The 23,268-nt window shown below is 33.0% G+C and overlaps 1 protein-coding gene, 1 long non-coding RNA gene and 1 pseudogene across 3 annotated transcripts; 1 reads left to right on the top strand and 2 right to left on the bottom strand.

Annotated features, from left to right (window-relative positions):
• Positions 1 to 1,254: 1,254 nt before the first annotated feature.
• LOC107474519 (uncharacterized) lies at positions 1,255 to 6,703 on the bottom strand. The gene is made up of 3 exons (XM_016094144.3): positions 6,056 to 6,703; positions 3,682 to 3,911; positions 1,255 to 1,758 (listed from the first exon to the last, which is right to left on the bottom strand). Exons 1-3 carry the CDS (start codon positions 6,675 to 6,677, stop codon positions 1,480 to 1,482), a joined length of 1,131 nt encoding a protein of 376 aa, XP_015949630.2. The 5' UTR covers positions 6,678 to 6,703; the 3' UTR covers positions 1,255 to 1,479.
• A 1,632-nt stretch (positions 6,704 to 8,335) lies between these two features.
• Positions 8,336 to 16,058, bottom strand: LOC107474518 (uncharacterized; annotated as a pseudogene).
• A 494-nt stretch (positions 16,059 to 16,552) lies between these two features.
• On the top strand, positions 16,553 to 21,283 carry LOC127744811 (uncharacterized). Of its 2 annotated transcripts, none has more exons than XR_008005908.1 (3): positions 16,553 to 16,952; positions 20,835 to 20,996; positions 21,132 to 21,283. It is a non-coding gene; the product is annotated as an uncharacterized LOC127744811 (long non-coding RNA). The 2 variants fall into 2 exon arrangements; XR_008005909.1 differs by having other exon boundaries at positions 18,569 to 20,996.
• The last annotated feature ends 1,985 nt before the right edge of the window (positions 21,284 to 23,268 follow it).

Here is a 23,268-nt window from a genome sequence, read left to right as displayed (position 1 = left end):
AAGGACTACTTTTAAATCTTATTTGAATCTAAATAAGTTTTTTTGGTTAACCTCTTTAATTATTTAACTGACAACTATTTAATTAAAGAATTGGAAATCAGTTATTAAAGATTTGTCATGAAAGATATTTGCATACTTCAAAATAAGTAAACAAGGTTTGATCTTTTTAAGAGCATAAACATCTCCGAAATCCTTGACTCTCATCATCATTGTCTTCTCTCAAATCAACATTCAAGTTCTCTGTCCATAAACATTCAAGCATTCAAGTTCTAAATTCTCAGCAAGACTCAATCCTACCCTCTTCATCTAAGTTCTTTTAATTTAATTAGGTATTTAATCTGATATTTGCTTGTTCACCGTGATATTACTTGAGCGATCCGACTCACTTACCGGTATCTGTGAACTTCAATTTTCGCTCATCAAATTTTTGGCGCCGTTATCGGAGATTAATTAAGATTAACAACATAACGTTTAGTTAAATCCTAATTTAAATCTTGTTTAATTTCTTTTCTCTTCTTTTCTTTTGTTCGCGTTTAGTTTCTTTATTTTCTTTTCTTCCATTCTATGTTCTTTTTCCTTTTATCAGTTTTTTTTTTTAATTTCTTTGAGTTTGAGCTTCTTTTCTTACGTTATTTTTCTTTTTTACTTCTGTTAACTTCTTTATCTTTCTCATTCCTTTAATTCTCGTCTATTGCAAAGTGTGTTTGATCTTTTCTTATTTGTGTATCCAAGGAATGATGGAGCTAGACGTTGTGGATAAAATACTAGCAAATAATGAACGAATAATGCAACGACTTTTCTTCTTCACAAAACAAATGGAACAGAGGCAGGACAAGCCATTGAGAATTTGAGATATTCTCCCAAACCATGAAATTACTCTTTTCCTCAATGGAGGAGCTACCCAACTCATAATTGAAAAAAATCAAAAAGACAAGGATATTTCAACTGTCCATGCCAACAGCAAAACAATTTCAATGTTAGCATCTCTTGAGCTTGTTGTGGAAAAATTATCACACTCAACTACCAGTTTATTCAACAAACCCAAGAATTCATGCAAAAAACAAGAACAAACCTCAAAAACCGAGATATATTTTTAACCAAACTTATCTATACACTACCCGTTTCAGATATACCTTAGAATATTATGTTCTATATGTTTGTCTACACAATTTAAAATTCCTGAATTTGTCACTCTATTAAGCAATTATTATATAAGTTTTCTATGATGAAAAATTTATGAAATTTGTTTGGAGGTGACACTTGAAAAGCTGCTATATATTATACCCTTCCCTGCATTTACATTTGTTGTAACACCAGAATTTGCTGGGATTTTAAGTTGACAGATTTATTACATCAAATGACAAAAATGGCATAATTTTACAGCTTTTTTAAGTATTATTTTATTCTCCTCCTCAAAAAATAAAAAACTTCATAAACAATCTCATAGGAAACTTCATCCCAAACTTTCCCATACAATAATCATAAAGATGAATAAATAGGTACACCCGGTAAGGTTGTTCCGGCATCAACAATAAAATTGTTGCCGGTCACATAATCAGAAGAATCATGAACTAAGTAACGAACAAGTGTTGTTAATGCTGGATCCGAAGTGCCGTATGTCCTCAAAGGTACGGTTTTCATCGCCACTTGATTCAGCCAATCTTTCTCCATTAATTTTTCAGTAATCTCAGATTTGAAAAGCCCAGGTGATATAGAATTCACTCTGATTTTATGTACTCCTAATTCCAATGCCATAACCTATCAATATAAGAGAAAACAAAAATATACCGTTGTTTTAGAATTGCATAAAGTTAGTATAATTAAAAAAAAAGTTGTTTTTTATATATATGAATATAAAAGAAGTGCATAAATAATGAAAAAAAGGAAAAGCTTACTATTAAATGATGTAACAAGTTATATATTAATGTGAGTGTTTTGTTACGTGATCATATTTTAGCTAGATACATCTATATTTAACTTACTATATCCCTATTTAATAAAGTAAATTAATGAGAAAATTAAAACTTTAATTTAAAATTATTTAAAACCAATAAAAAATAGTACACCAAAACCAAAATGATTATATTTTGAACATTTTTATTATTTTAGAAAAATAATATTTTAAGTTATTAATATTTTTATTTAAAATAAACTTAATTAAATAATATATAAACAATTTTTTTTTAAAGAAAACGTTAAAAGAATTTAATAGAAAATGTAATCATTTTTTAAAATGCAAGAGAAGATAGTAGATAACAATTAGGATAATTCTTTAATGAAAAAGTATGAGTGAAGAAAATAAAAAATAGTGTGTGCAATCTATTTTTAAGAAGTAATAAAAATAAATGACATATTTTGAGAGGTGCTTGTCTTTGTGCTTTTTAAATTTATGTTTGGTAAAGTTTTTTAAAGAGGTATTTTTACTTTTTAAAAGCATAAATTTTTTATTTTGTGTTTGATAAATAAAAAGACCATGTGTTTGTTCTTGTCGTTTTTTAAAAATCGAGATATTTTTAAAAACATCTAAGATAGAACTTTTTAAAGTTGGTTTTACTTGTATTTATTAAAAATTATTTTTAATTTAATTTATTAAATATAAATACTATATTTTTAAAAATTTATCTTTTAAAAATTAACTTTTATAAATTAATTTTAAAAAATAAAAACTTTATCAAATTACACCGAAATCACGATTCGACCAAATTTTGAAGCCTGTTTTTACCAAACGGTTTTTCAGGTCAACCGTTAAAGCTTTCCAACATGTCTTTTGGAAGCCTGTTTTTTACCAACGGTTTTTCAGGTCAACCATTAAAGCTTTCCAACATGTCTATCAGGGTGGCAGCAATTGGGTAATGCAACAAAGACAATTATCTCTCAGGAAACTGAAAATTAACTACTCCATAGTCCATATCATACATTTCTTAACTATTACATATTTAACATGTGACTAGACATAGAAAAGTTACACTTAAATAATCATTTGAACATTATTCATGATTAGGAACCACCATAATTAGCAATTTAGCATAGATACTTGTAAAAATAATCTTGATTTTCTGTGGTAGCCTTTGACCGTGTATCAAAATTCAAGAAAAAGCTTCTCTTCCTTTTATTTGGTGCCTCTCTTTAACAGCCAATGTTAATTTTAGGGGGAAAAATATTTAATATGGGTTAAAATATAATATTTTCAAGTATATTGTCTTTTTTTATTTTTTTTATCAAATTTCAATTTAAAAATATTTTAAATTTTTTAATTTTCCAAAAATAAAAATCAAAAGATCTAATTTCAGTTTAAAAATATTTTGTTTTTTTGAAAAACGAAAATTAGAAGGCTCAATTTCTCTTTTTTTTTTCTTTTTAAATTGGTGGGTGCGATTTCTTCACACCACTGCCAAAAGCTCAAAGAAATTGAAGGCACAAATTTCTACCTCCAAATTATTGTGATACAGACATTTGATGATTGATGATTGATGAAAGCGTTTCTATCATACATACATAGTTGCACAATATCAAAATTATTTTGCAGTAATTTTAAGATGAACATGTAATGTAGTAATTATTTTTAATAAAGTGATAACGCATAATTAAACATTTGAATAAATCATATTAACATTCGCAATAAAAGTGTATAAAATTTAAATTCTTTAAAATAAATTGCACGTCAAATAATATTTTATTTACCTTGGTGAGCATATTGACGCCTGCCTTTGAAGAAGCATAGGCAACACCCCCCGGCAACTGACCTCTGTTGTCACCAGCAATTGATGAGATATTGATGATCGATCCTTTTATCTTAGCAGCACGCATGCGTAGGCATACATATTTTGACACTAACCACGTCCCAGTTACGTTAGTTTTGAACACTTGATTCCATTCCTCCTCAGGTAATTCCCAAGCCGGTTTCACATTTCCTACGCACAACAAAAGTAAGAAAACAGAGCAAATTATTATTATGGCTAGAAATCAATCATTTCACTTACTCTTTAATACCAATTATTTCTTCATTTTTTTATGTTTAGAATATTATGATCTCTCAACAAACCATCAATAAAAGACAAAAATATTTAGAAGGCAGTAAAAGTTAGTCTAAACTCTAAAGTATTCTAATTTTTTATTTTATATTTATTAATTATTTTTTAAATAAATAAATAATTTTAAATATAATAAACATATAATTATAAGATGTTAAGTTAAATAAAATGATTTTATTTTATTCTCTTCCTAACTGTGTTATTGTCTCGATATCATTACTTTTCATGGGCTTATATAGCAACTTGTTGCAGTACTTGCATATGCATTATTCGCGGCTATAATAATTCATTAATTCGGGTGCAGCACATGAGTCCAAAAACACCTCAATCTAATCTTAATCATTGAAGCAGAAGCAAGACTTACTAATTGATTGAAAAAAAATTGTGCATATTTTTAATATTTTATTTGGTCTTAAATAAGGATATTTATAGATCGAATTTGATTGGATATTTACATTTACGTATTTATTTAAATTTGATTCGAAAATTGCGAATATGAATCCAGTTACACACTAATAGGATTATAGATTTTATGTAGGTATTCGCATATTCGATTCGCATATCTGCAGATCTGTAAAAATAAATAAATAAATAAATATTTTTTTATGTTTTATTTTGAATAATAATTATCATATATGTTATATTATTTAATTTTTATTATTTAAAAAATATGTTTAATATTATTTTAAAAGTAAACATATTTAAAAGAATAGAAAAAGGAGATTTTATTAATAGTTTTTAATAAAAATAAGCATTAAAAAATATTTTTGTATTTTGCGGCTATATCGATATCCAATCCGATTCGTAAATGTGCAGATCGGATCAGATCTAAGTTTAAAATCTACGGATCCAATCCAATTATTTTAATGCAAGTCGGATCGAAATTTTGATCGTATTCGATTCGATCAGATCCGCATTCATCCCTAATTTTAAATAAATGTTTATTCAAGATATAGATTATTTTTAACTTTTTTATTAGTAACTTCGTTAAATAAATGTGCAAATAAGTAGAAATTCAACTAGGAAGAAGAATAAGTGTTTGAAAAAAAGATCAAACTAATATTGTATAAATAATTTAATTTATTTGAAATTAAAATTATTTCAATCATTTCTTTAATTTATATATACTTAAATAAATATAGTAATAGAATTTCATCGATATGTATGACCAATTTCATTTTCATTCTTCTTCTTTCACAGACAAAAAAAGGGAAAAATATATTTAATTAGTTAATTTTTTTAAAATATGAAATTGAAGACACAAAAAATAGTATGTTTTATGCATTTAGTATTTTAAAAATTTAATAAAAGTAAAAAAAACTTAAGTTTTTTATTAAATTTTGTGTAAAGTATTATTTCTATTCAAAAAAGATTTAGAATATTAATAAATCTATCTATGACTATGAATAAATGAAATTAATTTTTATATCTATAAAAGATAAAAAATTGTTATTTTTATCTATAAAAATTTAAAAAATTGACAAATTTATACATAATAAAATCTTTTAAAGAATGCTAGAAGGCAATCAAAGTTTATTGTTCTTATCATCAATTAGCGGTTATCATTGTTTAAAAGTATAAGATAAAATATTTTGTTGAATTACTAGATTAAAAAAATTAAATTAAAATAGTTGAATTCAATACTAAATAATGGCTAAAAATAACAATTTTTGATGATTCTAATTTTTTTTTTTAAAATTTCTATGTAAAAAGAATAGTAAAAAATTTTTTATTGAAAACCTTGATATTTTTCGAGGTAATTGTGAGGCTTTTAGGATTTTTTTGAGAGGTTGAATTCCAACCTCAAAATCGGGACTCCCTCCACGATTGTAAAGGGCTCAAAGTTTAGCTCAACACGAGGACAAGCCTTAAGCCTTTGATAATTGTGGAGGTTTAAAAAGATGCATATATAGTAAAAAATCATATTTTTATTTTTATTTATTTATTTAAAAAAAAGCATCTCTGATTCTTCAATCTTCATAGAACAAGGTTTTGACCTCAAAATTCAGTGATGTTCCAATTACCTCTAAGACCAGCGTTGTTGATCAACGCATCAATATGGCCAAATGCATTCCACGCCTTCTCCACGTACTTCTCGATGGTGGCGCCGTCGGCGGTCACGTCAAGCTCCGCTGCAGCTGCTCGGAGGGCCCCGTCGTCACTGCCTCTACCCAGGGGCGTCGTCATTCTGTTGATCTCGTCACAAAGGGATTTCAGCCGATCAACGCGGCGAGCTGCCGCGACAATCCGGCAGCCCGCACGAGCAAGATCGAGGCAGAAGTCACGGCCGAGGCCTGATGAGGCGCCGGTGACCATAACAACTTTTCCCGCAAGGTAGTTCCATGGCTCTAGTTGTGACGCCATTAATAATTTCGGGGCTTCAATTGAATCTGTGGTGAAGAAAGATAAGGGTGAGCAGAGCAGACTCAGCAAGGCAGCAAGGCAAGGGCAGAGGATCAGCTTTGAGGCAGAGGCAGGGGAGCAGATTGCAGGGGTGGCGGTTGCAGCGAGGCCGGGGCTGTGGCGTAGCTGTCGTGACAGAAGAGAAGGTGACTTTGTGGCTTGTGGGTGGAAGCTCTGACTTCTGAGAAGAGAGGAGAGTGAGTTATATTGAAAAAGAAGTGCAGACACTCCATTTGTAATCATTAATTAGTCATCATTAATATTTTTAATAATTTAAAATTATATTTAATAATTACGCTGATTTTATTATTTGTAATTATTAAGTACTCATTTTTTTTTGTTATTAAATACAAGCTAAATTTTAATAAAAATATTGGTTCCTTAAACTTTTTTTTTACAATTAAAAAATATATATAATTTATATTTATNAGGCTAATCTTTTGTATATAAAAAAATATTGATATTTTTGTTAAAAATAAATTATTTAATATAATTACATATAGGTAGAGATTGGAGAGTCAACAAGAAGAATGCATATTAAACACATGTCATCATCTTAGCAATGCGTATACTTTAAATATTAATATTCAACCAAAACACTATCTTCATCTCTATATTAATAATTTTTGAAATTGCTACCTCCAAAATTGTTTGAAATATAATATTAGTAGCGTATTCAAAAAGCGAAATAATAATCATAAGTCAACAAGCCAGCGGTTTGGTTGGTAGCAACTACCAGTACCACATGGAATTTAAATGGAAGTTGTCAGAGAAACAACGCAGTAATGGCTGCTAGGAGAAGTCCGTCTTTCAAATTGGAGGTTTCTCGGTTCTCACTTGACTTGCCCAGAAACCTCTAAGCTAAGTAATGGCATTGAAATGGACCTATGATTAAGAAAGGAACGTTAAATGTAAAATATTGTTAGTGCTAATAAAACAAGACTTCTTTTCCTTGTTATTTTTTTCTTTTATAAGCTATTTTTTTAACATTTTATATACACTAGATATTTAAGAGTATCTATTCTAGTCCACTTACAAAATACCTTTTTTGGTTTATTTTCCCTTTTTCATTTACCCATTAGAGCCAGAGGTATTAGATTGACCAAAACATTTTCAATTACATGTGTTACATGAACTCATTGGCTTGATAAAAATTATTTTATCGGGCTTCAAATAATTTATCAAATTCAAAATTTATTGGCTAAACCTTTAATTGCACTACAAATTTTTGCCCAATAAAATTTAATAGGACGATTTAAAAATTTAGATCTAATTTAAATTAAAAAAGTAATTGATAAACCCTTTTTATTTTTATATTTATTAGAAGAATTTAAACGAAAATTGATTTAAATAACGAAAATTATATAATAAACAGAAAACCTGCACGTATGCGCGAGACATACACTAGCATGCTAAGTAACTAACTATATCAGGATTATACGAGAGAGAATGTTTAATATCTAACATACTCCGATCTAATAATAAAACTAAGAAATAACAGGTTAATCAACTATAGGTTATCACAATGTTTCTGCAGTGTCCACTATATGGGCATCATAGAGGCAATTGTGGCTGTTACACATTTTCCTCACAATTTCTTCATCGTAGTGCAACCACAACCATAACCACGACCGCCACTGCGTTTACAATTTAAACCATGCGATGCGCTCAACATTAGTAAGGGTATAAAATCTTTGCTTCCATATTATTAAGGATTTGGATCCTCTAAAGGGTACAATTAAGGGAACAAAAGAATGAAGCAATCCGGAGATTTTTCTTTTTCATCCCAGACAGATCAGAATATCTTGGTTAATTAGATGAGAACTCCATATAACATGAGCAGACTTCAAATTTTTACAGTATATAATCATATATGAAGCACCACAAAAAAATTAGCCAAGTTAAACAGAACAAACTCTTATTATTTGGTAATGAAAAAAGAATAAATACAATTTCATGCTTACCCGCTAGTAGTTGTTCGGAAGGAGAGAATCTGAAGAAAGCTCCAATTTACAAATCGCCATCAGTTAATAGCAAGTGTTATAAGTTGTAACTATTATCTACCACCAATTCGTCCTGAAGCCTGATACAGTTTTGTGAATATATCTAATTGCTATTGACACTTCAGGCTGGCTGGATAACCTCAAATATGGTCATATCATCAATAGCCGTCAAGAATAGATGAATTTTAATTAATCTTCCTTTCATTGTATTTGAACCAAATTTTGCATCTTTGATTATACTTTCGGTTCAATTGTACCAAGACCTTGTTTCTCGACAGCATCCTGTAGGTCAACATCCATGGATATTGAAGAAATGTTATAGCTCAGCTTCTTTTCTGCAAGAAATTATTCCAGGAACATCATTGAACCCGTTCTGATGGGTTTCAGTGTTTCAGAGTTGCTGTTTCCGATGAGACATCTAAGACTGGGGGATCCACATCCATTGCATATTCTTTGCAGCCTTATCTAAATTGCGTTCTTTATCCTTATCATCGCACAAAGCACCATTTTCAGAAGCTGAAACCTCATTCAATTTAGTAGCGAAAGCTTTCTCTCGGAACTCATTACTTGAAAAATTCTCATCGGTAAAACACAATCTAGGAGGGGAAATATATATTGACGATGGATCAACATCCATGTCGGCAAGTAGACTGTCTTCTCTAACCCTCTCAGATGGGATTTCATTTTCATTGCTGCCACAATCTACAACTTGATCAGCAATTTTGAGTCCATCATCAGAGTCATCACCATCACGAGATATATCATCATTGATTATAAGCTGTTTATTATCTAACTTCGGATCTTGATTACGAGACTACTTTTGGTGTCTCTAAGCAGATATCAACAACTACTCTTTTCTCATTAGGATCCATAACAGTTGCAATACTTTCTTTATCAAGCAGGGTGTTTAACTGTTGCTGAACAGAAACTGCCAAGGAGACTGCATGATCGCGAATAGAGTCATAGGGTGGGCAATGCAGCATGTTCTTTAGAGCCTTCTGATACCAAAAAAAGCCAACAGAAGGCGGAATGGACCCTCTCTTTCGATAGATGCTAATAACTTTCAGGACATGCTCGCAGAGGTTCCCAACTTGCGCCCAACTACAATTACATACACTAAACATTGAACCGGGATTGTGGACAACATAAGCTTTTTCTGGATTATCCTGATCAGTAACCTTGGCACACCCATCTTCCAATAGGACATCAGTATCTGGAATTTTCAGTGCCTTGCGCCATGATGTCAAACCACTTATCCATTCATTTTTCCAATAGCGAGCAAAATCATCTTTCCCGGAGTACTCATCAAGCCAGAAATAAGAATGGACTTTCGTACCCAACTTGTCAACCAACCAATCAGCTCGCTGAAAAACACTGTTGTCCTTCTCATTGAACAGTCTGATCTTCAGTTGATTGTGATAAAATTCCACTGCTGCACAACTTTCCTGGCTAGCAAGCGGCAAAGTTTTAAGCGCATTGATCCAAGCTCCTACATCAACGGGACAAAATTTCAACGGCATCAACTTCATATATATAAATACCCATAAAAAGATAAATGCAAATAGGTATCAAGTCCATCATAATTAGATGTTTTTCCGATTCGATAAAACAACATAGCCTTTCAAGACTATTATATTTGGTGATTGTAAGTCATCATGACAATATAATGGCTCATTATGTTGGTATACGTTGGCAAATCTTCACCAGAATAATAATGAATGTTATTATTTAGGAGGGGGAAGAACTTAACATCTTGATTGAAAATACACTCTCCCAATCTATGCACCGTTCTAAAAAAACATTTGTAACCAAGACACACAACATAACTAATTATGTATTCAATAAACTATTATATATGTATTGAGAAAAAAGTATCAAGAGTTAATACTTTCCTTTTCTTTTCTTTTTATAGGAAGAAAATTAGTATAATACTAAATTACAAACAGAACAACTTTAAAATGATCGTCAACTTTTATTTACAATTACAAATTAAAAGAGAACTTCTGATAAATATGTGGAGTTATCTTTTTATAACATTCTACAGGATAAAAGGGAAAATTGCAAATAGATAGGAGAAACAGATATCCCTTTTATAAGAAAAGGAACATGAGAAAAGAGTATCAAAACCACATGTGCTAAAAACTAAAATGTAGCAGAAACACACTGCCACAAAGTCTGGCTTCTTTTCTTTTGATCTTTTCTCAAAACCCACAAAGTTGTCAATGGGAACTGACCTAATGTTGTTGAACACACCGTACACTTAGCAAAAATACCAAACAATGTCTTCAAAAAATTCATGCAAAATTTTGGACAAGTGTCAAGCATTTGCCTATAAAACTATACTTGAAATAGCTGCTGATCTTTACTAGTCTGTGGGCATAAGGGTAATGAAAATGAAGCACAATGATAACTGGTTGTGAGCATAATATTATTTCTCAATTTCATTAAAAAACAAAAAAGCATTCCATGATATAGGTAGATACTACTAACCCATTCTAGGATACCATGTAGCCTTGAAATAGTCCATAAAATTGGATTCATCAATAAAGTCTTCAATGAAATCTTCGAAGAGTGACATGGTCCCTTGAAGGCGGCAAATATTATCCATAATCCACTCAAGTTGTTTGGATATCTTTACTTGCATATCAATTTCCAAACTCCTCACTATGTTTTTATGCCATAGATGACGAACCCTCCAGAAACTTATCAATACGGACCACTGAAAAACATATAGTAATTGTTATTTGAGAATATAGTTTCCTAGTTTGGATTCACAATGCAAAATAGATTTCTATATCAAATATTTGAACCAGTCATCATGCTCAAATATTAAAACCATGTAAGGACCAGTCCATATCTTATGACATGGATAAAGGACTCTTAATATACAAATCAAATTCAATTTTTTTAAAAAATAATCATCCTCAAGTAAAATAATAGTTTTACTCTTGGATTCTTGGGTTTGAAAGAAAAGAGACACAAGAAGATGTCACTAGAAATCCTAAACCAAGAAGCATCAGTATAAAAAATATTCAGTACATTCTGTAAAAACATTTCAAACATTATTGACTTCAAATGATTCATATCTACATAAAGGAAATTATAAATGAAGCCATCCTACTTTTGACATTAGAAATTTAGAATCTTGAAATCGTAGTAGAAATCGACAATATTCTTTATAAATCTTACATATTTTACAATATTAGCTTCATTGATAACTTGCACTAACCTGATTGCCAGGATATCGTAAAGCGGATCATCTACTATAAAGCCCACCAATCTCCAGTTAGGGTCTTGTGTGAACTCGAGTGTAAAGAGCCCTCATCCATCAATGTGCATCTAAGCTCGAAAACCTTGGAGCTATTATCCAAGCCACTGGAATGGCCTTCTTGTCACAGTTAAACACAAGAAGACTGTGAATGGGGTACTGGACAAAATAATCAATGTGTTTGCTATTAGCTTTTTGTTGAAACAACAGGAAACAAATATGTTCCACGGTTACTTAAAATCTATGATGCACGAAATACAAACTGACTTTTTTAAATGTTTTTTATACCAATTTTAAATATATAAATCATTTTAGATAACTTTTTGCATTAATAATTAATAATAACTAGTATTTCTAAACTCATTTCAAGCATAGTCAAGAATAAAGTTGGACACGCTAACACGTAATCATATTTGAGCGTGTCCAAATGTGTTCAAAGAAATAACTTTTAATTCTTATTAAGACACGGTTGGACATGTGTGCCCGATGAGTGTTAAACAAGTATCGTGTCTAAAATATATCCGACGTGTAAATACTGCAATTCAACAAAGTGTTAGTGCTTCATATATTGAAATCAAGGAAAAGGAAAGAAAAAGACCTTTAATTTGTTTGTACCAAATCTTGAATCTGAGGCAAGCAAAGCTCGATTCCCCATTTGCTGTAACTGCCACTCAATTTAAATCCCCAAAGTAAATGGATCTGAATCAGAAAAATCTTCATAGATGAAAACATGACTTTGGTGGCTTTCAACCCACATCTTGATGCTAACAGCATCATCATCATCCAGTTCATATGTAGATCAACGGATCACCCTCTCCTGTCGCCGAACATATCGGTGGGTCAAAAGGTCATCACGGTTACTAGGACCTCCCTGTCTCTCAACCGATTCATTGTGTCTCTGCATAATAGTCTCCACAGAGACTCCAACATATAGGAGAGATAAAACACGAAGTCGAAGATCTTCCGAGATATATGGGGCATACATTGCACGTGTTCCAGCAGCCTTTTTGTCTTGTGGACCATGGCATGGCAAACCCTTTTTATCCACATGTTTATCATCATTATATATGATCAAGGCAACTGAAGGTTCAGCTATGAGGCGTTTCACAATAAAGTGACAGGTGCAACCTCTCTTAGTATTTGGCCGACCAGTATTTTTCCTCTTTGTAGCATATGTAGTCCAACTTGGCCGTACAACGTCACCTTTTCTGTGGTCATCGGGACCAAAGGAACACGAATACCTGCATTGACATAGTATAAAAATTCACATTGCAGTGGAATACAGGAAGCAATAGAAACAAATAGTGGACACTAAATGAAGTGTTTACAACTTACAGGATATACTCTAGTATACCATCAACCTTTGGCTTGAGAGGCATTGATGGACGATGTCGACGCCTTGCTTCAACATGAAATCTTGTTGGACATTCTTTATTATTTGATTCACCTCTCACAAAATCATCAGCTCTGGCAAATGGAATTAGAGCAACTCTATCTAGTTTATCATGCCAACCTTCCAATTCCGACCATACTAGGTCAGCAGAAGAGAACTCCAATGTGGGAGGATTTTGGATGGGAAGCGACAAAATTGCATCCCATCTGGCCATTAATGTAGATGAGACTGGAAAGACACAACCAAGTGACTTCACATTTTTGTCCAATCTGCAAAGAATTAGAAGCACAATTAAAGGCATTATCATAATGTAAGTGTATATCAGCAACAATCACCGGTGGGGTACAACCTACAAGTATGCGTGTGTTTCTATAAAAATTTGACAAACTTTATATAATAAAATAGAAAACACATCAATTTCAGCATTAAACAAGTCTAAATAGTTTATTGATGATGATGGCAGTCAGCAGCCACATGCTCGTTCAAATAATAATGCTTGATCTTTCTCCAAAATTTCAGCAGAGCATAACAATCAGCCAGCATGAGAGAAATAACAGGCCACAACAATAGCAAAAAGAAATGCGGAAAATGCAATAACGTTAAAGCAGAAAATCAGAATTTCAATTCTCAGTTTCTCAAATACTATCTCTTAGCTGGGCAATGGACAGCAGAAGGAATATCGATAAAATATTCAAAATTTAATTTAAAATCATTATTACAAATTTATAAATATATTTTTTAAAAATTCCCTGTCAACAAACACATCATAAACCATGCTTCAATAGGCCATCCCTCCAACTATGTGGTTGGCTTGTTCTTGATGATGCGTTGTCAATCTAGTTATTGTGCCTTTCTATTGTTTTCTCTTTTTGTTTGGTTATTTATTTTTCTCTCCTCTTATTAAAAAAGAAAAAAGAAAAAAAGATTTCACATTTTATAAAATAACTAAAAATTATACAGGGCACATGATGTTATCCTAAGGAACCAAATGATTTGATATAATACAACAGAAATGCCTCATGCTTAAGAAAAGTTCGAGGTAAATCGACACTAATGCAAGTCATATCATTGTTGTAGCCATTTCTGAAGTTGGTGTCATGATGGTTAGCACCACCTTGGTGACCCTTGTGAATTGTGACGCTCTATTTATATAGAGGGGAAATAACTAAAGTACCTCTGGCACTTGCACACTTAAGCCAGCCCCAACAAGAACAATTAGTAAACCAGACTTCATAGGTAGCAAACAGCAAATTGCACATCTTACACTACACCACCACCATCACCAAAAAGTCTCGCTAAAAAAAATAATTACAGAAAAAAAACATACTGACAAGCACATTAGCCATCACAATTTCTCCTTTTTTTTGGAATAAAAGTATGGAATTTTGAGGGGTCGAAAATAGAAATAATGCATATATGAATACCTAGCCCATGAACAAGAAACACAACTTATCAAAGCAACAACACAACACACCATCAATACCCTTCCCATTAGGGAAATTCTAAGGCCAAAGTTCTATATTTTCAGAAAATGACACAAAACACCATACAAAGTACCATTGTTTGAAATAAGAGGAAGAGAAAAAAAAAATAACAAATATTTGGATAAAATAAAACAAGAGACTTAAGTTCCAGAAAGAGAAAAGGACAACTAATAGAACATGAAGAACGAGAACGCATACCTAAGTTTCTAAAGGAGGCGGTGTTCGTTGCGGTACAGGCAGCAGAGTTTGCAGGCGGCGGCGGAGTCTGGTAGTGGATAGAACAGCGGCAGTGTGCGGAGACGAAGCAAATAGTTGGACAGAGAGTACAGCGGTAGCGAGAGAGAGTGGGTGAGTAGAGAGCAGGAGAACAGACGGCGACGAGTTGAAAGGTTGCAGGGTTGCAGCTCCAATAGAGAGAGACTATATAGCAACATCGACGACGGAGATAGAATACATAGCAGAAGCCGCAGTGAAGAGAAAGAAGTGGCCGCCGTTCGAATGTTTGATGCAGAAGAAGAAGAAGGGGAATTCGGCAGTTAGGGATGTAGCTGCCCTGTTTACTGTTTGCTCCTCCTCACATGGCCGCTTTCTTAAAAGGTAGTCTCTTAAAAAAAAAATTAATAGAGTAATTATCCAAATCGAGGTTTTTAGGATCGGACTCTTGAGTCCTCTAATTTTTGAAATACACAAAAAACCTCTTCAAGTTTAATTCTGATAAATAAATCAGTCTTTCACCTTGTTTTTTGTTCAATAACAAACGAAAAATAATGACACAGAGGCCTGAACTAATACACTTGGCAGCCAGTTATCCATATGTGCAAACAAGCTGGATAAATAAATTAGTCTATGGCAATAGGGTTTCAAAACTGACTCACCTTTCTCTCTATGTTCGACTTTAGAAGTAGGTGTTACAGTCCCAGCCCCAGGTTGTTCATCCCAAATTTTCTTTCCACCACTTCTCTTCGCATATCCAATAAGTGCTTCGAACACCTTCGCAATTCCGGCAGCCACGATAGCCATCTTTTTTCCGGAAGAATCCGCCACTGTCAGCGAGAATTACTGCCTAAGATACACAGCAAATTAGAAAAGAAAAAGAAAGGGGCAGCAGAGTAGGGTTACACTAAAGACCCAACCTCAAATCCAAAGAGCAATGGTGGTGTTGTTGATCAAGAGAAGCAGTCAAATAGATGTCAACGGAGGAGGATGCAGTGTCATCGGTGTCGGCTTTCTCCCAGTGACACCCTGCTGAGGTCCCCTTCCCACTCGCCAGCAACAGCAGACATGTCGCAATCTGGTGGTCCTCCTTCCCCATCTTGCGGTGGTGGTCTGATGATCCCTTGCCAATGGCGCTCTGGGTGGCAGTGCATGTGACCGAAGAGATCCTTCCAGGATCATAACCTCTTGCTGCACTCTGTGTAAGGACGGGTGATCTTTGGGGCCTCACAGAGAAGGGTGCGTCAGTTTGAAACCGTAAGCCCAATGATTAATGTTTCTTGTTTGTACAATTGTACACCTAAATAATTGACTAAGTCTCCATCTGAGTATTTTTTATTTGTTATTGGCAGAAAAATAAGACTAAAGATTAATTTATCTGTCAAAACTAAAGTTAAGAAATTAAAATGTCCCATCTTAAAATTTCCAGCAATTAAATTTGGTAATTATTCTAAAAATAATAATAATGATTTATTTCTTTTGTGCCAAGAGATACATTTTAAGTTTATAAATTAAAATAAATTATTAAAAATATAAAAAATTTAACAAATTAATTGGTTTGTTAAAATATTTTCTATTTAACAAATACTTTCATTAAGACATGTAAATCATCTTTTCTTTAAGACACTTACTTGTTACGTTATTATTAGACGTATTAATGAATCGGTTATTTTTAAATTTTTTAATAAATCAAAATAAAACTAATTTTCTATAACAATAATAATAAACACAATTGTTATCTAACTCGATGGAACCGACCAATCTACATGATCCACCGGATCAATTTTTTTTTTTTTGGTTTTTTTTCACTTTTTGTTCCACAAACGACGTCTTTGGCATTCCTAAACTCTCACATTCCTCCCTCAACGTCACTAAACTGAACCTGGAACTCTCTCATCCCTGTCACTGCTGTCGCACCCAAACTCCCTCCCTCTCTCGGCTCCGGTCTCTCTCACTGTCTCCGGTGTCGCCATCAAGCTCGTTGTCATTCTCTCGGATCGGGTATCTCTCACGGTCTCGCGCGCCTTTCCTGCCGTCGTCGTCGCCGGCGGCAGAAGTAGCAGGTCCCGGCACTTCCTCCTCCCCGGCAGCAACTTTCGTCGTCAGCAACTCTCATCATCATCTTCCTTCACGCAACCAGAAACTGGTCTTAATTTGGTGAGTTTCAACAAATTCTCCTGTTCTTTCCTTTTCTGTTTTGTTGCTGCATTTGATTTTATTGCTGCAAATATCAATGAATTAGTCTCTTTGTTGCTGAAAATAATCACTGACATGAATTTGTTGCTGATCATGAGCCTTGAATAATTTGTTGATGAAAATTCACTAAGCTAGTTTTTTTTATGCTGAAGAGTCAATGAGATAAATTTGTTATTGATAACATTCACTGAATTTTGAATTTGTTATTGTTCTACTCAAATAATTACTTAGCTAAATCTTTTCATTGTTGAAAATCATCACTGAATTCAATTTGTTAGAGAAATTTTATATTGTTCAATGTGTTGTTTATCCGGTTCATAATTATTAATTTATAGTTTTCTAAAATGACAATCTACATTTTAGAGTTTGTTACTGCACAAGCATGATTTAGGATAATAAATAAACTTGCTTATTTGTTTGGTTAAAATAAGCCTCTTTTGTGTTCATCTAATTAGAATATTATTGTTGATCTTGGGTATATGACAATTATGCGTAAATTCTTTCTGAAGATGTCTAGCTCTCAGCATTATGGCATTCTGTCCTGCTTCCCTTTTGTGATTTTGTAATTATATCAATAATATATCAACATGTAATAAATGTTGGCACCGAAGTAACTTTCTCCTTATATCTGATGTGTCTATATATGTAGTTAGAGAGCCTTTGATATCTTAGTTTTGCCCTTTTGCTGAATGACTGTTGATATTTAAGTTTTGTCAATTTGAATGCACAAGGGTCCTTTTTGGTTTTTAATGATATGCTTTTTCATTGAAGAACAAATACACAATGGTGCTTGTATGGTATTGTAAGGTTAATTTGTAAGCTGAATTATTGCTGCTGTTAAGATTTCAAATGTATTGAAATTTAAAGGAATTGTAGTTTACAAACATCCTATTTGAATTGCTATTGCTATTGCTTAGTCAAAACTGTGCTTGACATAAAGATGCTACAGGTAGGAGTATTGCTTTGATATGTTGATATTTCATAAATCATCCATGCAAACTGCATCAACCAATAAAAGGAAATATATCCTAGTTATATGGCATCTCTTTTTAACATATGCAATTTAAGTGTATTAAAGACAAACTGCAAAAACTATAACAAAACTATTACGGAAGACTTAAATTTAGTCACTTCTCTATACTCTGTGCACAATTTATGATGGACTGATAGTTCTTGATGACATCTTTTGATCCACATAATTGAAAAAAATTTGATCGTTGTTATTCTATTTTATAGTCTAGTGGTTCAATACATACAAAAGTACACAGTAAATCTGAATGCAACATATTATAAGTTCGTTTGCTTCACATAATTTCTTTTTTATTATTTGTTTTATGTCACATGATAGTTATGTGCAAGAATATATATTCTTGCATAATATAAATTAAATGATATTTTACCAAACAATGGTATGGTCCCTTATTTTTTTAATCTTTTTTAAATAATTTGTAATTTAATGAGACAATAACTATAACTTAAAATTCTGGTTGATTATCAATGAAATTTACAATGACTTTTGTTATTTATTGGGATTGCCTTTTGTTATTTATTGCCTTTTGTTTATTTCATCTCATTAGGATGCAATGAAAGTTGATTTGTGAATTTCACTTGTGATTGCGGTGGCAGCAGTAGAAAGTGTGTTTTTGTTATGGCCGATGATATTATAAACCAAATATTTGAAATATCGGATGCAGCTTATAACTTATATGTAAGTTATGCGAGGTGTGTCGGGTTTGGAGTTCGCAAGGGTGATACACCGTGTGGGAAAGATGGAACACAACGTAGAAGGCAATTTTTTTTGCAACAAGAAAGGAAAGTGAGCCAAGAAATACATCTCTACTTCGAATAGAAAGAGGGAGTATAAAGCATTGACTCGTACTGGTTGTGAAGCCATGCTTGCGGTGTACTTTGACACGAAAACTTCGACTTGAAGGATTAAAAAATTAGTTGAGAAGCACAACCATGATCTTGTCCCACAATGCTTGGTACACCTAATTCCAAACCACCGAGAGTTGACTGAAGCACACAAAGCTCAGGTGAACACCATGCATGATAATTGTCTTCCAACCTCTAAAATAATGGGACTCATGGTAGGCCAATCCGGTGGGTATGCTAATGTTGGATTCACAAAGAAGGACTTGGATAACCACATTCAAAGAACTCGTCGTGCAAAGCTTATTGATGGGGATTCCAATGTGACAATAAGCTATCTACTTGGAAAAGCCGATGTTGACCCATGGCCATGGCAAGGTATAGTGCTACTGATGAAAATCTGCTAGCGAATTTATTTTAGGCAGATGGCATTTGTAGGGCTGATTATCAGTGCTTTAGAGAGGTGTTTGCATTTGATACAACCTATCGAAAGAATAAGTACAGAAGGCCATTGGTAATCTTCTCGGGTTGTAACCATCACCGCCAAACATGCATATTTGGCTTTGCCTTAATAGAGGGTGAACAAACGACAACATATATATGATTGTTGCAAAACCTTCTAGAAGTCATCTTGAACAAGTCTCCCGTGGTCACAAACGGTGACAAGGCAATGAAGGCAGCAATTCAAGAAATCTTCTCAAATGCAACTCACTGATTATGTGGTTGGCACATTCAAAAAAATTTAATGGCAAACATAAAAACCAAAAATTTTTCTGACGACTTCAGAAAATATTTGTATGCTCCATGGCATCTTGATGAATTTGAAGAATATTGGAAGAATAAGCTAAAAAAGTATGAGTTGGAAGAAAATTGTTGAGTTCTAAATGAATATGAAAAGAAGAAAAGGTGGGCAAGTGCTTACTTGAGGGATAAATTCTGTGTTGGATTTAGAACAACATCAAGGTGTGAGAGAGGTTTATTGGCATTCGCCAAAGTCTTCTAGAGTTGGTCTAAATTCTTGAACATGCTCTTAGGCACTACAGAAACAATGAATTAGTTTCTCAATTTAAGATGGTGTATGGGGATCCCATTCTAACTACTGGGGTAGAAGCATTGAAGCTTTGTGCTGCAAATTTTTACACAAAGGAGATTATTGGAAAAATAAAACTGGAGATTCAAGGAGTGGTTGCATTAGATATAATTAATGAGAAAAACATATCAACTATTATTGTGTTAAAAGTTAAGGAGTATAAAAAAGAGGCAACATATATACAACGTATTTTATGATCGTAATACTGAGAATATGGAGTGTGAATATAATCCATGAAATAGTAAAGGTATCCTTGCAGCCACATGTTTTGTGCCATGAAAATGGTAGATTTACAGAAGTTGCCAAAAAGTCTTCTTTTGAAAAGATGGTCCAAAGATGCTAATAAGTATTTGGACGAAAGTTCTGCTAGAGGCACTGCGTAAGACAGAGAAAGATAATTTTCAATGCGCTATGACGCATTGTCAGTGGCAACTACATGGATGTTATTCTTAGGAGCTCAAGATGGTCCTTCTTTCCATGATGCTATGAATGAAGTTTGTCGGTTGACCAAAACGATAGAGCAAAAATCTTGTTTGAAAAGACAAATAAGAGATTCTTCCATGTCAAACTTTGCTAGTGACCTTTCAGTGGTCACTGGTCAAGACAAAAGGTGCACCCAGGAGAAGAAAAGAAAGAGGTAAACGGAGGTGCACTAAATCCAAGAGTGCTGGTCATGTAAAGAAGAAATGTCATGTGAGGAATGACGGTGGTGATTCGGGTGATAAGACTGGCAGTGGCACGCAAGCTAGCTTTTGGGTAAAGAAGAAGTTAGTAAGATACAATATTACAGTAGGGGTTACTTGAATAAAAATAAATTGATAAATTCTATGTTGTATTTATACCTGATGACAATTTTGACTGCATGTCTTCTTTTTTCATAGGAACTTCCCAGAGACCCTGAGGCTTCCCAAGGGATATCAGCAGTGCCAAATACAAAAGTAGATACTTCTGTGCAGTTAGAGTTTAGGCTAGGTGATTCAGGATTGAATAATAGTCATGGGGCTCTCATCCCACCATATGGAAGTCATCAGTAGTTATTATAGGTATAAATAATAACGATGAATAATTGCATTGTTAAAATTTAGTCATTAGTAATTTTTTAAATTATTTGAGATCACATTATGATGTGCTGAAGTCCTTTCTTTTTCTCTTAAATTTGTTTATACCGTGGAGAACAGGTTGTACAACAAGGACAATATCCAAAGTCTAACGACATGCAGTAGCATTACCTAGTATAGTGTGATGAGAGTATAGTTTGAGATGCTATTTAAATTTTCAAATTTTAATTAGTAGTGCACTGAGGTTGATAGAAAAATTTCTATTATGAAAAACATGCATTGTTGGAATGCTTGTTCCATTGATGATTATTTATTTGCATCTTTGTTTCATGTTATATTTCACCAGTCATATGAAGTGTCTGACAGGTAGATTTTGATCTATGTTCTGACTGATTTAGTAATAGAAATTTCGTTACAATCCTATCTGTTGGTTGTCTGTTTAGAAATCTTAATTTAGTTTTCAATTCAAATCTATAGAATGAGTAAATAACCCAGTCTTATGTGAATTGATAGAAGTATATTGTCTAATAAGCACTTTGTAAATTATTTGGCTCTAGCAAATAACTTCTGTAACGTCTTATTTCACCAAAGGCACTCCTGGAAAGGTAACCATGTGCTAAACTAAGACTGGTTGTATGTAAATCTAGTGACACAAATAGGTAGCCAATGGGTTTGAAGAGTGATGAGTTTATATTTTTTGATATATTTTGACTTGATTTGAATGGATTCTAGCATATGAACTCACACTTAAGCACCAAAATAGCATACTTTTATGTTTGATCCCTAATTCGAACCTGAATGAGAAAACATGCAATTTTGTGCTTTAATAGAACAAATTAATCCCACTTTTATGTCACGATGCCGTGATATGGTTCGTGAGTGATTTCAGGCCTTGAAGGTAAAAATGGATGGCCAAAAGTGAAAGAAAGCATGGACAAGAGAGAAAACATGAAGAAAACAAGGAAAAGCACACACAGCGAAGTGTGCGTGTGCACAGCCCTGCGTGCGTACGCACGAGCGAGGATTTCCATGTGTGCATGCGCACTGTGCGTATTTTGGGGGCTTTTGGCCCATTTTGAAAGGTTGGATTGCTGAATTGAAGTGCTATATAAGGGGAGTATCAACACATATGAAGAGAGCTCACTTTTATTTAGGTAGTAGTAGTATAGGAAGCTTTCATAGGATTAGGAGTAGTGTAGTGTAGCATTGCTCTCTTAGGGTTTCATTTTCCATTCTCATGTTGCATTTTATAGCAAGCTTAATTTTGGATTTTGATCATCTTTAATTGTAAGTACTCTCAATTTCCTCTTTAATTACCTTGTCTTTATTTTCATTTCTTCTTAGTTCAAGTGCTTTGTTTATACTTGCAATTTTGAGTTCTTGAAGTTTTGATTGATGAATTTACTGTTTTATGCTTTCTTTATGCTTGATTGCTTGTTCATATTTGGTTTTGTTGATAGTTGGTTATAGCTTTCCAATTTTCCTTGCAATTTTCCATGCTTTACTTTTATGCACACAAGGAGTTTGTGAAAATGCCAATTATGAGTTTTGAGTAGATTTTCACACCTTGACTTGTGGTTTGAGTTCCTAGGATACTAGAGTCATAATGTCCGACATTTAGTGGTAATTCTTGGGTAGTTAGTTGACTCTTGTCTCCATTGACGCTAGCCTTTTATCAACTAGTTTGATAAGTTAGTTAGGACTTATGGATTAAGGTCAATTATGCTTGCTTGACTTATTCCTCGATGGTTGGAGTTGACTAGGCGAGATTGACTCATCATAATTTTCATAGTTGTGGTTATAGAAATGATAGGATTCATTTGATCTTCATTCCCAAGTCAAGGCTCTTTATTGCATTCCTTGCATTTTCACTAGTTTTGATCTCATTTTCTCCTTGCTTGCATTAATTACAATTTTGATCATCTCTTGGTTCTTTTATTGCTTAGTTCTTTTAATCTTTCATTTCTTGCTTGAAAATCCCTTTTTTGCCTTAACAACCAAAAGAGAAACACACTTCATTTGCGTTCCTAGGGAGAACAACCCGAGGTTTAGATACTCTCGGTTATCTTTTGTTTTGAATTGAAATATTTGATTGTGAGGATTGTTTGTTGATTTAGACTATACTTGCAAAGAAAGAAATCTTATTTTGAGAAAAATCTAGGTCATCAAATAGTTCTAACGTCAAATTTGGCGCCGTTACCGGGAAACGCAATTGGTGTTATATCTTAGGTTGTTGTGAATATGTTAATAGTATAAA

Source organism: Arachis duranensis, chromosome 2 (assembly GCF_000817695.3).
Source record: "Arachis duranensis cultivar V14167 chromosome 2, aradu.V14167.gnm2.J7QH, whole genome shotgun sequence".
In the NCBI taxonomy this organism is placed as follows: domain Eukaryota; kingdom Viridiplantae; phylum Streptophyta; class Magnoliopsida; order Fabales; family Fabaceae; genus Arachis; species Arachis duranensis.
Note: the sequence above shows the minus strand (reverse complement) of the source record. Positions and strands in the feature narration are given on the sequence as shown.